The sequence below is a fragment of the Mobula hypostoma genome, chromosome 25, assembly GCF_963921235.1.
Source record: "Mobula hypostoma chromosome 25, sMobHyp1.1, whole genome shotgun sequence".
Classification (NCBI taxonomy): Eukaryota; Metazoa; Chordata; class Chondrichthyes; order Myliobatiformes; family Myliobatidae; genus Mobula; species Mobula hypostoma.
This window is the reverse complement of record NC_086121.1, coordinates 16,999,191-17,014,680: the sequence shown is the minus strand read 5'-3', so window position 1 is coordinate 17,014,680 and position 15,490 is coordinate 16,999,191. Positions and strand designations below refer to the sequence as shown.

The following is a 15,490-nucleotide window of genomic DNA, read 5'->3' as shown; positions in this document are numbered from 1 at the left end:
ACCCAATGACCTGGCCTCCACAGCTGCATGTGGCAACAAATTCCAGAAATTCACCACCCTTTGACTAAAGAAATTTCTCTGCATCTCTGTTTTGAAAGGGCGCCCCTCTATCCTGAGGCTGTGCCCTCTTGTCCTAGATTCTCCCACCATGGGAAATATCCTTTCCACATCTATTCTGTCTAGGCCTTTCAACATTCGAAAGGCTTCAATGAGAGCCCCCCTCATCCTTCTGAAAGTCAGCACTTCCTTGCTCTTCTGAAGTCAGTTTATTCATTGATTAGGCTAGTGTTAAATAAGTGGCTTGCTGGGCAGTGTGACTTGTTGGGCTGGAAGTTTCTGTTCTGCACCATATTCCTAAATAAATAAAATTTCCAGGGCCACTCACATTGTAAAGGAGGGCATTGAGGATATCCTCCTCCAGAGGGAGGAGAAGATGGCGGCGCGACGCAACACGCGCGGCTGTTCTGAATGATATTGTATCTGTGAAGTAGGATGCTGTGCACAATCCTGATTTGATAGAGACAGATGTAAAGAAGCACGGAGGAACATCTGGAGAAACTTCTGAAATACCCGCTTCGCTGCTGCTGCTACTGTGCAATCGAGAATCTCCGGAGGGAAGGCTCCAAATCCTTGGCCTTGCCTATTGCCTGTTGCCGGAGCTGGGGTCGAAGCGCTTGGCAGAGATGGTGCTCGGTGCATCGGTGTCGGAGAGGTGGTCAGAGGCTCGAAGTTTTCGGATGGACTCGGAGCCGGACTGTGGTCAGATGCTTCTGGGATGCTGCATCAGCAAGTTGGTGGCACTGGAGGTTCACCGTCTGCGTGAGGTGATGGAACTTTCGAGAGACTTTGAGACTTTACCGTGCCCATGGTCTGTTCTTATCAAATTACGGTATTGCTTTGCATTGTTGTAACTATATGTAATAATTATGTGATTTTTATCAGTTTTTCAGCCTTGGTTTGTCATGTGTTTCTGTGATATCATTCTGGAAAAACATTGTATCATTTCTTAATGCATGCATTACTAAATGACAATAAGAGAGGACTGCGTGTCCTCATAATCTAATCTAATCTAATCTAAGGATGTGATGAGGGTGGTTGTCAGAGAGAAAAGGGCAAAGAGAAGGTCTGAGAATACAGAATGGCATTAAAATCAACCTATAGAATAGTACTCCTTTGGTAGCTTCACACTTGTCTTCATCTATAGCTGGAAAACCTGGCAGAGCACTTTAGGGTAGTTCAATGTGTAAGAATGGTTTGAAATTGTACAAAATGGGAATCAAACATCTTTGCCTCAGAGCCACAAAATTAGTATTTTCATCACAAGTCAGGAAGTTGTCCAACATCATTGAAGAAATTTAACATAATACAGGACAAAGCAGAATGCTTGGCAGTTATCCTATCTACCACCATACATGTTAGTCTTCTCCCACAGTGTATACCCATTAAAACACAATTACTTGCTTGCTTCAACAGTGACTCCCAAACACACTATGTCTACCACCAGGAAAACAGTTGCAGGTGTATATGAAAGGGGCCATGTGTGGATTCTACTCCAAGTTACAGACTTGGAAATGAATGGTCCTTCGTTTACTGGGTACAGATCCTGGAGTCCCTGCTCACCAGAAGGACTGCAGCAGTTCAGGACTGTGGGTCACCACCTCCTTCAGCCAATGATGGACGTTAAACACTGGCATTGCCAACAATGCCTTTGCCTCATATATAATCATTAAAAATGCCATTGTAATCTTTTCTCTCACGGATATTTACCTGCGTTTTCACATAAATGTAGCAGTGGCTTACGTTTGTGAGAAACCTGGGAACTCAATCATACAAATTGTCATGAATTTTTCAGAAGTTGCCTTTTGCACATCCAACGATTGTCCCCTGTTGTTGGTACGTCTGACTTTGTGATTGTTCAGAGGGTGTCAGAGGCTGTCTAAGTCTGCAGGGTTTTGTGTAATATGTTCCATCCATCTACTGCTCTGTTTATAATGCATTGCTTGAATCTTGAAGACAGTGAAGACAATGGTACTAGTCATTTGAATGGTGATAAAAAGAGGATGCTTTTATTGCCGCACTCTGCCTTGCAATGAGTTGGGCAGACTCATCACAATTCCGACAACATCCACAGCACAGAATTGCCACGCACTTGCTATTACCAACAGGCTTCAGGATGGAAACTTTAAAAGACCTTTTTGTTGATAGGGTCAGTCTCTAAGTCTGGAGCACTGGCATAAATTAATGCAGGTTAAAGGGATTTTTATAGGGCCACAAAGAAGACAGGTCTTTAAACAAAAAACAGATGTGTCTGAAATGATCCAGTAGTGTTGCCTATGTTGCCAAGAGTCCTCAGTTTTAATTGAAACTTATTGCTTAGAGTGGGTGATGTTACAGTACTTTTCATTGGAACCTTTCACTTACAGGAGGTGGAAGCTATTGCAGCTTAAGACAGAAGTGACTCTTGTCTCATGCGGCATCTCATGTGTGGAAATAATTCAATTCAAAATTTTCCTTATCTATGACAATGATTGCAAGTATACATATGAATATGTGATAATTTAGGAACTATATCCTAATAGGGTTTATTCTCTTCAAGCTACTCGAACCAGTTGCTGCCATGTTTGGTGCCCTTCTGGGGTTAATGTCACTATTTATTCTAGTCATTTATCATAGTTTCTCCTTAGTAAAAATCTTGAACAATTTGCACCTGAACTACTGTAGTCCTGTTGTTGAATTCAGTTAGGACTTGGCTAATTTAATTACTATTGTTGATAGAGGAGGTGTACTCTATCAAGCTGGAGGAGTTCAACCAGCTAAACCTGTTTAGCCTGAAAACTAAGGGCAGAGGCCAGCAGAACCATTCATTTTACGGCATTTATTAAAAGAACATGGCTAATTAGATGGCTGCATAAAGAGTCAGCACAAACATTACAGACTTTATAGCCTCCTTCCTTTGATGCTATGGGTGCTAAACTCATTGCAATTATTGATATTGCTGCAGGGGAGGGGTAAGCCTTGGAGATGGCTCAATGGATGCTCAGGCACAGGATAAGAAATGCAGGAGCAAGTGGCTGAGGTCAGGTTTAAAATATAGAAAAAAAAGACTAATGTACTTTCTAAAGCAAAGATTTGAATTATAAACAAAGGCTGCTGCAGATGCTGGAAATCCAAGCCCCCCCCCCCACACACACACACACACATATATATATCCTGGAGAACTCAGCAGGCCAGGCAGCATCTATAGAAAAGAGTACAGTTGACTTTTCAGGCTGAGACCCTTCAGCAGGACTTTTGTTTGTAAAAGTACAATATAATTTCTTTGCCACAATACAGAATATTTAGGCCACTGTTTGATAGGATGGGAAGAGGTGAAAGGACATTACTTGCAGGTAGAAAGTGCCAGAAGATTTGGGTGTGTGTGGTGGGAAGTGAGGAGGAGGGGTTGGTGGAAATGGAAGAGCAAACAAGGGAACCATGAACAGAGTAGTTCCTGTGAAATGCCAGATAGGGAGGAGAGAGGAGAATGTGTCTGACAGGGGAATCTCCTATGTGCTTTCTAAAGAATTGTTATCTGTCGTCACTGTATTATGAACTTACACTACAGGGGGTGCCACTATAGCATGGCAGTAAGCGCGTTGCTATTGCAGCTCGAGGCTTCAGAGATCAGAGTTCAATTTTGGCGCCTTCTGTAAGGAGTTGATATGCTCCTCATGACTGCCTGGGTTTCCTCCAGGTGCTCTGGTTTCCTCCCACAGTCCAAATATATACCAGTTAGTAGGTTAATTGGTCATTGTAAATTGTCCTGTGATTAGGCTAGGGTTGTTGGGCAGTGAGGCTCCATGGGCTGGAAGGCACTGTTCCAAGTCGTATCTTTAAATAAATAAATATAGCTTGTATTTAGGAATTTATTAACCTTGGTTAATTTCTTTTGAAAAGTGATGTACATGAACACTCACTTTATATTGTTTTTACAGGGACCTTGTTGGATTGGAATTGGCAATGTTGTATGAATTTCACTTTGTATCTAAATTGGTCTTCCCCTGTTTGTCTTTTTCAGGAAATTGCAGCCTACTTAATAACATTTGAGAAACATGAAGAATGGTTAACAACATCCCCTAAAACCAGGTAAGTGCCAATGCAGTTTTATTGGCCCAGCATCATTGCTAAGAGCTGTTACCACAGAGGTACATGCATTACTGTTGAAAAATATATAATGAGCAATCCAATTGTTGTTATGGGAATTGTTACAGTGAGTATAGGAATAGAGTGAGGTGGAGGATAAATGCGTGACCAAGGGATTGGAGCAGGGGACAGGGATTCAGATTTCTGGATCATTGGGACCTCTTGGGGCAGGCGCGACCTGTACAAAAAGGACGGGTTGCACTTGAATCCAAGGGGGACCAGTATCCTGGCAGGGAGGTTTGCTAAGGTTATTGGGGAGAGTTTAAACTAGAATTGCTGGGGTGGGAACTGAACTGAAGAGATGGAGGAAGGGGCCGTTAGCTCACAAATAGAGAAAGCTTGGAGACAGTGCGAGAGGGAGGATAGGCAGGTGATAGAGAAGGGATACGCTCAGCCAATGGTTTGAGATGTGTCTATTTTACTGCAAGAAGCATCATGAACAAAGCGGATGAGCTGAGAGCGTGGATCTCAGCTATGATGTTGTGGCCATTATAGAGACTTGGATGGCTCAGGGACTGGAATGGTTACTTAGAGTGCCAGACTTTAGATGTTTCAGAAAGGACATGGAGGGAGGCAAAAGAGGTGGGGGTGTGGCACTGCTGATCAGAGATAGTGTCATGGCTGCAGAAAAGGAGGAAGTCATAGGGGGATTGTCTATTGAGTCTCTGTGGGTGGAAGTTAGAAACAGGAAGAGGTCAATAACTCTACTGGGTGTTTTTTATAGGCCACTCAGTAGCAACAGGGACACTGAGGAGCATATAGAGTGACAGATTCTGGAAGGGTGTAATAATAATAAGGTTGTCGTGGTGGGAGATTTTAATTTCCCAAATATTGATTGGCATCTCCCTAGAGCAAGGGATTTAGATGGGGTGGAGATTGTTAGGTGTGATCATGAAGGTTTCCTGACACAGTATGTAGATAAGCCTGCAAGAGGAGAGGCTGTACTTGATCTGGTATTGGGAAATGAACCTGGTCGGATGTTAGGTCTCTCAGTAGGAGAGCATTTTGGAGATAGTGGTCACAATTCTATCTCCTTTACCATAGCATTAGAGAGGGATCGGAACAGACAAGTTAGGAAAGTGTTTAATTAAATTGGAAACAGATGCTCTTAGGGAAATGTATGGCAGAAATGTGGCAAATGTTCAGGGGATATTTGAGAGGCGTTCTGCATAGATACGTTCCAATGTGACACAGAAAGGATGGTAGGGTACAGGAACTGTGGTGTACAAAGGCTATTGAAAATCTAGTCAAGAAAAGGAAAGGCTTACGAAAGGTTCAAAAAACTAGGTAATGATAGAGATCTAGAAGATTATCAGGCTAGCAGGAAGGAGTTTAAGAATGAAATTAGGAGAGCCAGAAGGGTCCATGAAAAGACATTGGTGAGCAGAATTAAAGAAAACCCCAAGGCATTCTACAAGTATGTGAAGAGCAAGAGGATGACATGCGAGAATAGGTCAGTGGAAAAGGGTGTATGGAACCAGAGGAGATAGCAGAGGTACTTAATGAATATTTTGCTTCAGTATTCACAATGGAAAAGGATCCTGGCGATTGTAGGGATGACTTACAGAAGATTGAAAAGCTTGAGCATATAGACATTAAGAAAGAGGACGTGCAGGAGCTTTTGGAAAACATCAAGTTGGATAAATCTCTGAGACCGGACAAGATGTAGCCCAGGCGAATGTGGGAGGTGAGGGAGGAGATTGCTGAGCCTCTGGCAATGATCTTTACATCGACAATGGGGATGGGAGCGGTTCCGGAGGATTGGAAGGTTGTAGATGTAGGATGCAGAACTGGGCTGAGAAGTGGCAGATGGAGTTCAACCCAGATAAGTGTGAGGTGGTTAATTTTGGTAGGTCAAATATGATTGCAGAATATAGTATTAATGGTAAGATTCTTGGCAGTGTGGAGGATCAGAGGGATCTTGGGGTCTGAGTCCATAGGACACTCAAAGCTGCTGCGCAAGTTGACTCTGGGGTTAAGAAGGCCTTCATCAACTGTGGGATTGAGTTTAAGAGCCGAGAGGTAATGTTACAGCTATATAGGAGCCTGATCAGACCCCGCTTGGAGTACTGTGCTCAGTTCTGGTCACCTCACTACAGGAAGGATGTGGAAACTATAGAAAGGGTGCAAAGGAGATTTACAAGGACGTTGCCTGGATTGGGGAGCATGCCTTATGAGAATAGGTTGAGTGAACTTGGCCTTTTCGCCTTGGAGTGGCGGAGGATGAGAGGTGACCTGTTAGAGGTGTATAAGATGATGAGAGACGTTGATCGTGTGGATAGTCAGAGGACTTTTTTCCAGGGCTGAAGGGGCTATCACAAGAGGGCACAGTTTTAAGGTGCCTGGAAGTAGGGACAGAGGAGATGTCAGGGTAAGTTTTTTATGCAGAGTGTGTGGAATAGACTGATAGCGATGGTGGTGGAGGCGGATACGATGGCGTCTTTTTAGAGACTCCTGGATAGGTACATGGAGCTTCGAAAAATAGAGGGCTGTGGGTAACCCGAGGTAATTTCTGAAGTAAGTACATGTTCGGCACAGCATTGTGGGCCGAAGGGCCTATATTGTGCTGTAGGCTTTCTATGTTTCTATGTCTCTATACAGGTGAACTGTGTGCTGACTGCTAAAAGCTCTAGTTGATGAGTTAAAACACCCTTTAATATTCCCTGAGCACGAAAGGTTTCCACAGAATGGGTTTTCAGGCTTCCACATATTGATCTGTGTGTCAGCAAAGCTGTGCTGTCAGTCTCAGTATCAGAGTGGCAGTCACATTCTTCATTCCAAATCTTTCCTGCGGTATCTTTTTTTTTGTGATTAACCTTCTAAAACAAATTCGATTCATTGTAAATTCAAGAACATAAACTACAGGTCACGAATGGATCTAATTATTTTATGGTAACATGGTAATTTCTTTTGTCTCTGCTGAATCTGCTGTTCTGACATGGAGGAGTATTCTGGTTATCCATCTGATAACTGATGTGCATTGTTAGGTATTGACTGAGTAGGTGAAAACTTGAATACATGGACCATTACAGCCCAATCTAATCCTGTCCTTTACTGCTGTCTGAACACATGACGATCAAGAGGAGAACTCCGTTTTCCTTTCTAATCTCCTGATCCTCAAAGTCAATGAGGCTGTTTGCAGCATGCATTCTCGTCAAAGTGTAATATACTCATGATATTCTCTGCTTTAAATATGCTGGGAGGCTTTAATATTTGGGAGTGCCCAGGAATGCTTGTTTGGGAATGACAAGTGAGGAGTGGGTGTTAAAACCTTAGTTTACACATAAGAATCAAGCACTGTTGTTGAAGGTAATTAACTTGTGGTTGTTGATCCTGCAGGAATGCTTGCGTGAGCACAGAGCACAGGAAGCCAAGAGATTTATCGTACAATCTAGAATATATAAAGCTAGAATATAAAAGCAAGGATGTAATGTCAAGACTTTATAATGCACTGATGAGGCCTCACTTGGTGCATTGTGAGCGGTTTTGGGCCCCTTATCTTAGAAACTGAAGAGGGTTCAAATGAGGTTCATGAATATTATTCCAGGATTGAATGGCTTTTCATATGAAGAGCGTTTGATAGCTCTGGGCTTGTATTCACTAGAATTCAGAAAAATAAGGGTTGACTTCTTTGAAAACTATCGAATGGTGAAAGGCCCTGACAGAGTGGATGTGGAGTGAATGTTTCCTATGGTGAGATAGTCTAAGACCAGACGACACAGTCTCAGAATAGAGGGGCGTCCTTTTAGAATGGAGATGAGTAGGAGTTTATTTAGCCAGAGAGTGGTGAATCCATGGAATTCTTTGCCACAGGCAGCTGTGGAGGCCAAGTCATTATGTATATTTAAGGGAGAGACTGATGGATTCTTGATTGGTCAGGGCATAAAGGGGTACGGGGAGAAGGCAGGAGGTTGGGGTTGAGAAAAAAATTGGATTAGACATGATGAAATGGTGGAGCAGACTTGATGGGCCAAATAGTCTAATTCTGCTCCTATATTGTATGGTCTAAAATCCTTGGATTTTCACTGGGATAATTGGAATAAATTAGAAGCAGAAGTACTCAGCAGGTCAGGCTGCATCAGAAGGAAGAGGAAACAGATTTGACATCTCAGTTTGAAGACTCCTTATTGGAGCTGGGAAGGAGACAAAAGGAGCTCAGGGAAAATGGTAAAGGGATGATGTCTCCGAGACAGTAAATAATGAAAATTACTGTAAACAAGGTCAACAAGTGAATGAGACCAGTTAGAGAGTACGAACACAAGCAAAAGAACACTGATAGAGGAATGCAGGAGTTATAAAATGTAGAGCAGCAAGACATGTCGACCAGGTCAGGCAGGATGCAGAGAAAAAGTAAACAAACAAGCTGAACCAATATCACAGATGGGTTTCTGATACACACAAAGAAATTGAGTTACCTGAAGTAGCAGAGTTTAATATCAGGCATTAAAAAGACTGCAAAGTGAGCAGATGGATGTTGAGGTGCTGTTCTTCAAGTTTTCAGGAGGCAAAATGATGGGTCAGAGTGAGTGTGGAATGGAGAAATACGTACTGAGCAACAGAAAGATCAGTTCACTCCTTTTAACTGAATGTGGGTATTCTCCAAAGCGATCTGCATTTCGATTCCCTGTGAGCACTGAATACAGTACATTAGATTGGAAGTGCAAAATAATCATTGCTTTCCAAAAAAAGAATATTCGAGTCACTACATGGTGGGATGGGAAGAGGTGAAAGAATAGGTATTACATCACCTAAAGTTGCAAAGTGCTATAAGATTTGGATAAGGGGGGCGCAGGTTGTAATTGTTGGAAAGAGTAGACAAGGGTATCGTGAAACAAATCATAAATCAAGGTATTGAGTGCAGGAGATGGGATGTTTTGTTGAAGGTGTATTAGACATTGGTGAGGCCTAATTTGGAGTATTGTGTGCAGTTTTGTTTACCTACCTAAGGAAAGATGTAAATAAGCTTGAAAGAGTACATAGAAAATGTACAAGGATGTAACCAGGTCCGGGGGACCTCAGTTATAAGGAGGGATTGAATAGGTTAGGACCTTATTCCTTCAAATGCAGACAATTGAGAGGATATTTCATAGAAGTATATAAAATTATATGGAGTATAGATAGGGTAAATGTAAGCAGGCTTTTTCCACTGAGGTTGAGTGGGACTACAACCAGAGGTCATGGGTGAAAGATGAAAAGTTTAAGGGGAACATGAGAGGAAAGTCAGAGGGTCATGAGAGAGTGGGTCGAGCTGCCAGCACTTGGTGCATGCAAGTTCGTTTTCAATGTTTTAAGAGAAGTCTGAATAGGTATGAATGGTTGGGTGATGGAGGGGCGATGTTCCTGGAGCAGGTGGATGGTAGTAGGTAGTTTAACTGGTTCAGCATGGGCTAGATGGGTCCAAGTGCCTACTTCTTTGCTGCACTTTGCTATGACTCTAACAGTCCCTGTAAAACGCTGAATAGGAGGAGAGAGGAGAATGTGTCTGTCAGTGGAATCTCTTATATGCTGGGTTGAACAATGGAATAGCCTTCAGTGATTAACTGGCCAAAAAAATGTTGATGAAGCAAGATGGTAAAATTTTGGTAAATAGAGTAGAATGTGGGGAAATGTACAGTTATCTTCCAGTAGAAAGAATAAAAGAGCAAGCTGTTGTATACACTCAGAAAAACTGCAGAAAATGTTTATATATTAGGATCTGAGGGTCTCTGTGCACAGAATTAGCATGCAGGTGGTTGGTTTGAGTAATTACTGAGGAAGTAATCTTCATTGCAAAGAGAAAGGACGTCATTTCCACAACTATACATGGTATTGGTGACACCTCAGCTCGAGGGTTGTGTCGAGTTTTGGACATATGTTGGAGAGATATGTCTTGCCTTGCAAGCAATTCAGAAATAAAGGTTTGCTTTGTAGATTCTTGAGATGAAGACATTGCTCATTAGGGAAGGCTAAACAAGTTGGGCCAACATCTTAAACACAAGAAAGTATGCAGATGCTGGAAATCCATAGCAACACACACACACACACACACACACACACACACACACACACACACACACAGAGCATTGCAGAATCTCAGCAGGTCAGGCAACATCTATGGAAATGAATAAGCAGTTGACATTCAGGGCGGAGACTCTTCTTCAGATGTGGACTGTTTATTTATTTCCATAGATGCTGTCTGACTAGCTGAGTTCCTCCAGCATTTTGTGTGTGTTGCTTTGGCCTACATCTGGAGTTCAGAAGAGATAATCTTATTGAAACATGTTCTGAGGGGCATCACAGGGTAGGTGCTTCCCCTCTTGATGAAGTTAAAACTAAAGGGCAGAGGTTCACAACAAGGGTCACTCATCTAAGTCAGCAAAGGGGAGAAATTCTTCTCCCAAGATGTTATGAATCTTTGGAATTTTCTTCCCAAGGAGTTCTAGAGGCTGAATCATCGAATATGATCAAGACTGACAGATACATTTTAGAATATAAGTGAGGAAAATGGTTATAGGAAAGAGAAGTTGAGGCCAAGATCAGAGCAGAACTGATGTTATTGAAAGCCAGAACGGGCTCAAATGGCTTGCTTGTGATTCTATTTCTTACATTGTTATTTTTATTGTTAATTCCTTGGGTCTCTTCAGACTCTGATTTGAAACTTGCTGTGTGGAGATGAACCATTAACTGCCAGTTCCCTGGTTACAAAGTTCAAAGTAAAATTCATTATCAGAGTACATACATATCACCATGTATAACGCTGAGATTATTTTTACTTGGGGATTAAACTGTTATATCATTCTCCTGTGGCCTCGGTCCGTACTAACTCTTTAAGTTCACCTTTTTTCCCTCTTTTTCGAGGTACTCGACAAGGTTGTCCTCTTAGTCCTTTATTATTTGATATTGCATTAGAACCTCTTGCAATTGCCATTCGAGAATCTCCAAATATTACTGGGATAACTCGGGGCTTAAAGTCCCATAAAATATCACTCTATGCTGATGACTTACTTTTATATATTTCTAATCCCCAAAAATCCATCCCGGCTGTTTTAGAGCTATTAGCACAATTTGGTCTTTTTTCAGGTTATAAATTAAATCTTAGTAAGAGTGAACTTTTCCCGATTAATAAACAACTTCCCTTATATTATAACTTTCCATTTAAATTGATTAATAATTATTTTTCATATCTTGGGATTAAAATTACTTGTAAATACAAAGATTTATTTAAGATTAACTTTTTACCATTAATAGACCATATTATTCAACTTTCATCTAAATGGTTTCCTTTATATTTAACTTCGATTGGTCGTATTAATGCAGTTAAGATGTTTTTTTTGCCAAAATTTTTATATATATTTCAGGCATTACCAATCTTTGTTCCAAAATCTTTTTTTGACAAAGTTGACTCTAAAATTTCTTCATTTATTTGGCAAAATAAAAACCCGAGACTGGGTAAAATACATTTACAGAAAGCTAAGAGAGATGGAGGCTTAGCATTACCTAACTTTAGATTTTATTATTGGGCAATTAATATTCGACATATGAAATTCTGGTTACTTGACCAGGATATACTATCCATTCCTAAATGGGTAGCATTAGAATTACAATCTGTTCAGGGTTATACACTTGGCTCTATTTTAGGTTCCTCTCTCCCTTTTGATTTGAAACGCCTTAAACAGGTGTCTAACCCGATAGTTAAATATACCTTACGTATTTGGTTTCAATTCAGAAAATTTTTTGATCTTAATCAATTTGGGTTAGCGATTCCTATTTTAGGTAACATATTTTTTCCTCCCTCTTTTACGGATCGTGCTTTTCAAATTTGGAAGACTAAGGGTATTTCACGGATTTTGGATTTATTTTTAGATGGTTCCCTTATGTCTTTTGAACAATTATCTAATAAATATAACTTATCAAGAATACATTTTTTTAGATATCTACAAGTTAGAAATTTCCTAAGTACTATACTTTCTTCCTTTCCAATGCTTCCTCCTACATACATTTTAGATACTATAATTAATCTTAATCCATGTCAGAAAGGTGCATCGGCTATGATTTATAATATTATTATGAAACTTAGGAAAGCTCCATTTGATAAGATTAGGGTAGATTGGGAACAGGAATTGGGGTTTATCATTTCCGTGGATGAATGGGGGCAGATTTTACAATTAGTCAATACTTCCTCTATCTGTGTTAAACATTCCCTAATTCAATTTAAAGTTATTCATAGAGCACATATGTCCAAAGATAAGTTAGTGCGCTTTTATTCTCATATTAATCCTTTTTGTGATAGATGTCCGGGGCAGATAGCCTCTTTAACTCATATGTTTTGGTCTTGCCCTACTCTGGAAACTTTTTGGAGAGACATTTTTAATATTATCTCCAAGGTATTGAATATAGATATCTCTCCTCACCCTATTACTGCTATCTTTGGACTACCTAAAATTTCCAGTAATCTTTCCCCTTCAGCCCGTAGAATGATTGCATTTCTTACTTTAATGGCGAAAAGATGTATCTTACAACATTGGAAAGAGCTTAATGCTCCAACTACCTTTTTTTGGTTTTCTCAGACGATATTATGCTTGAATTTGGAGAAAATTAGAAGCAATCTTTATGACTCCTCATTTAAATTTGAACAGACCTGGAGATCTTTTATTCAATATTTTCATTTAATGTAATATATACCCTTCTTGTTTTTTTTACTGTTTTTAATGGAGGTCGGGATTGAGGACGTGATTTTAAGTTTTTTAACTCTGTTTGGTTTCAAGTTAGCCCATTGCTTTGCTTTGCTTTTAGTTAGTTGCACGGTGGGGTTTTTTTTGGGTTTTTTTTTCCTTTTCTCTATTGATATATATATAAAAATTAGTATACTATTATGTTACCTTGATACGTTATGTTTAAATTACATTGTTTGTAGTATTTTTTTTGTATTAATATCTTCTGTAATTTTATTATATTCTAACAGTGTATTAGTGCCTATATGGCTTACCTTTTTGTATACTTATTCAATAAAAAGATTTAAAAAGAGATTATTTTTACTTGGGCATACAGAACAAATCTATAGAACAGTAACTGTAAATAGGATTTGTAAACTGTAAACATCAGGAAATTTAAACTGTAAATAAACTATACAAATGCAGGTGTAAATAAATAGCAATAAATAATGAGCATGAAATAACAATATAACAGAGTCCTTAAATGAGAGTAACTATCCCCGTTTGTTCAAGAGCCTGATGGTTGAGGGTGGTGTGAGTCCTAAGGCACTTATACTTTCTACTTGATGGTAGCAGTGAGAAAAGAGCATGGCCTGGGTGGTGAGGATCTTTGATGACTGATGCTGTTTTACTACGGCAACGTTTCATGTAGATGTGCTCAATGGTTGGGAGGGTTTACCCATTATGTACTGGGCCAAATCCACTAACTTTGTAGGATTTTCCGCTCAAAGTCGTTGGAGTTCCCAAACCAGGCCATCATGCAGTCAGTCAGCACACTTCCCACCCCACATCTATAGAATTTTGGCAAGTTTTCAATGACATGCTGAACCTCCCCAGACTCCTGAGGAAGTTGAGGTGCTGTCATGCTTTATTCACAATAATATTCTGGACAGGCCCTCTGAGATAGTGACACCCAGCAATTTAATTACTGGCTCATGGACCTCTGGTTTCCCTCTTTTGAAGTCTACAAGCAGTTCCTTGGTCTTATTGACATTGTGTGAGAGGTTGTTGCTATTACACCTCTCTGCCAAGTCTTCAATCTCCCTCCTGTTTGTTGATTCATCACCCACTTTGATACAACCCATAACAGTGTTGTCATTGGGAAATTTGTATATGGTATTGGAGCTGTACTTAGCCACACAGTCAAAGGTATAACGAGAGTAGGGCAAGGGGCTAAGTACACATCCCTGCAGTGTTCCTGTACTGACAGAGATTGTGCAGGAGATGTTTTTGCCAATCCGAACTGACTGGAGTATACAAGTGAGGAAATCCAGGATCCAATTGCACAAGGGATTATTGAGGCCCAGGTCTTGGAGTTTACTGTTTAGTTTTGAGGGGATGATGGTGTTAAATGCCAAGCTGTAATCGATAAAGAGCAACATGATGCATCTTTGCTGTCCAGATGTTCCAGGATTGCATGATGAATCAACAAGATAGTATCTGCAGTAGACCTGTTGCTTCGGTAGGTGAACTGGTGCGGATCCAAGTTGCCACTCAGATAAGAGCTGATATGCTTTAACACAGGCCTCTCTAAACACTTCATCACTGTGGATGTGAGTGCCACTGGGTGATTATCATTTTGGCAGGTTACCATGCTGTCTTGGGCACAGGTACAATTGAAGCCTGCTTGAAGCAAGTGGATACCACACACTGCTGGAGCGAGAGGTTGAAGATATCCATGAATACATCAGTCAGCTGGTCAGCACAGGTCTTCAGTACTCGGCCAGGTACTCCATCTGGACTGGATGCTTTCCTTGGATTCACTCTCTTGATGGTAGCCTGCACATCACCTTTGATACTGAGACCAAAGGACCATCGGGAGACATGAGAGTGCGTGATAGTTTCTCCCAGTTCTGGTGATCAAAACGAGCATAGAAGGCATTGAGCTCATTTGGAAGCAAAGCTCTGCTGTCCCCTATGTTGCAAGATTTAACTTTGTAGGAGTTGATGGCATTCAAACACTGCCACTGCTGTCAAGCATCCCTTGCTAATTCCAGTCTAGCCTGGAATCTCCACCTTGCCCGAGAGTTGGCTTTCCAGAGATCATACCTGCACCTCTTGTAGCATTTTTGTTCTCCAGACTTGAAAATGCCTCTGATCTGGCTCTCAGCAGACTCCAGATTTCATTGTTCACCCAGGGCTTCTGATTGGGGAAAAACACTGAACGATTTTGTGGGAACACACTCATCCACAGCTGTTCTAATGAAGTCTGTAATAACCCTGGTATAGTCATTCAGGTCCTCAGATAAGATCTTGAATGTGGCCCAGTTCACTGACTTAAGACAACCCTGTAACTGTTCCTCAGACTCCCGCAACCACCCCTTAGTTGTCTTGATCTCTGGAGCCTTGCTCTTTAGACTCTATCTGTATGCAGGTAGTAGGAGTACATCCGAATGATCTGACTTGCTGAAATGTGGTCTCAGGAAGGAATGATAGGGATTCCATATTGTAGTGTAGCAGTGGTCTAGTCTAGTGTGTTGGGACCTCTGGTGCAACAGGTTACGTGATGGTGATAATTGGGCAGGGTTTTCTTCAAACAGACCTGATTAAAGTTGGCAAGAATAGTTTGAAATGCATCGGGATGAGCAGTTTCATGAGAGCTTGCTTATAATCGGCCG

The 15,490-nt window shown here is 40.9% G+C and overlaps 1 protein-coding gene across 7 annotated transcripts in view; it reads left to right on the top strand.

The window, feature by feature from the left end:
- LOC134337713 (calmodulin-binding transcription activator 1-like) overlaps nt 1–15,490 on the top strand; it is a 1,241,580-nt gene that overhangs the window by 475,179 nt on the left and 750,911 nt on the right. For all 7 annotated transcript variants that reach the window (XR_010016050.1, XM_063032918.1, XM_063032917.1 and 4 more), the window contains exon 3: nt 4,058–4,125. Coding sequence is in view for 6 of the 7 variants with exons in the window: in XM_063032918.1 (XP_062888988.1) it covers nt 4,058–4,125 (68 nt within the window). In the remaining variant the exon portion in view is untranslated. The remainder of the gene's footprint in view (nt 1–4,057; nt 4,126–15,490) is intronic.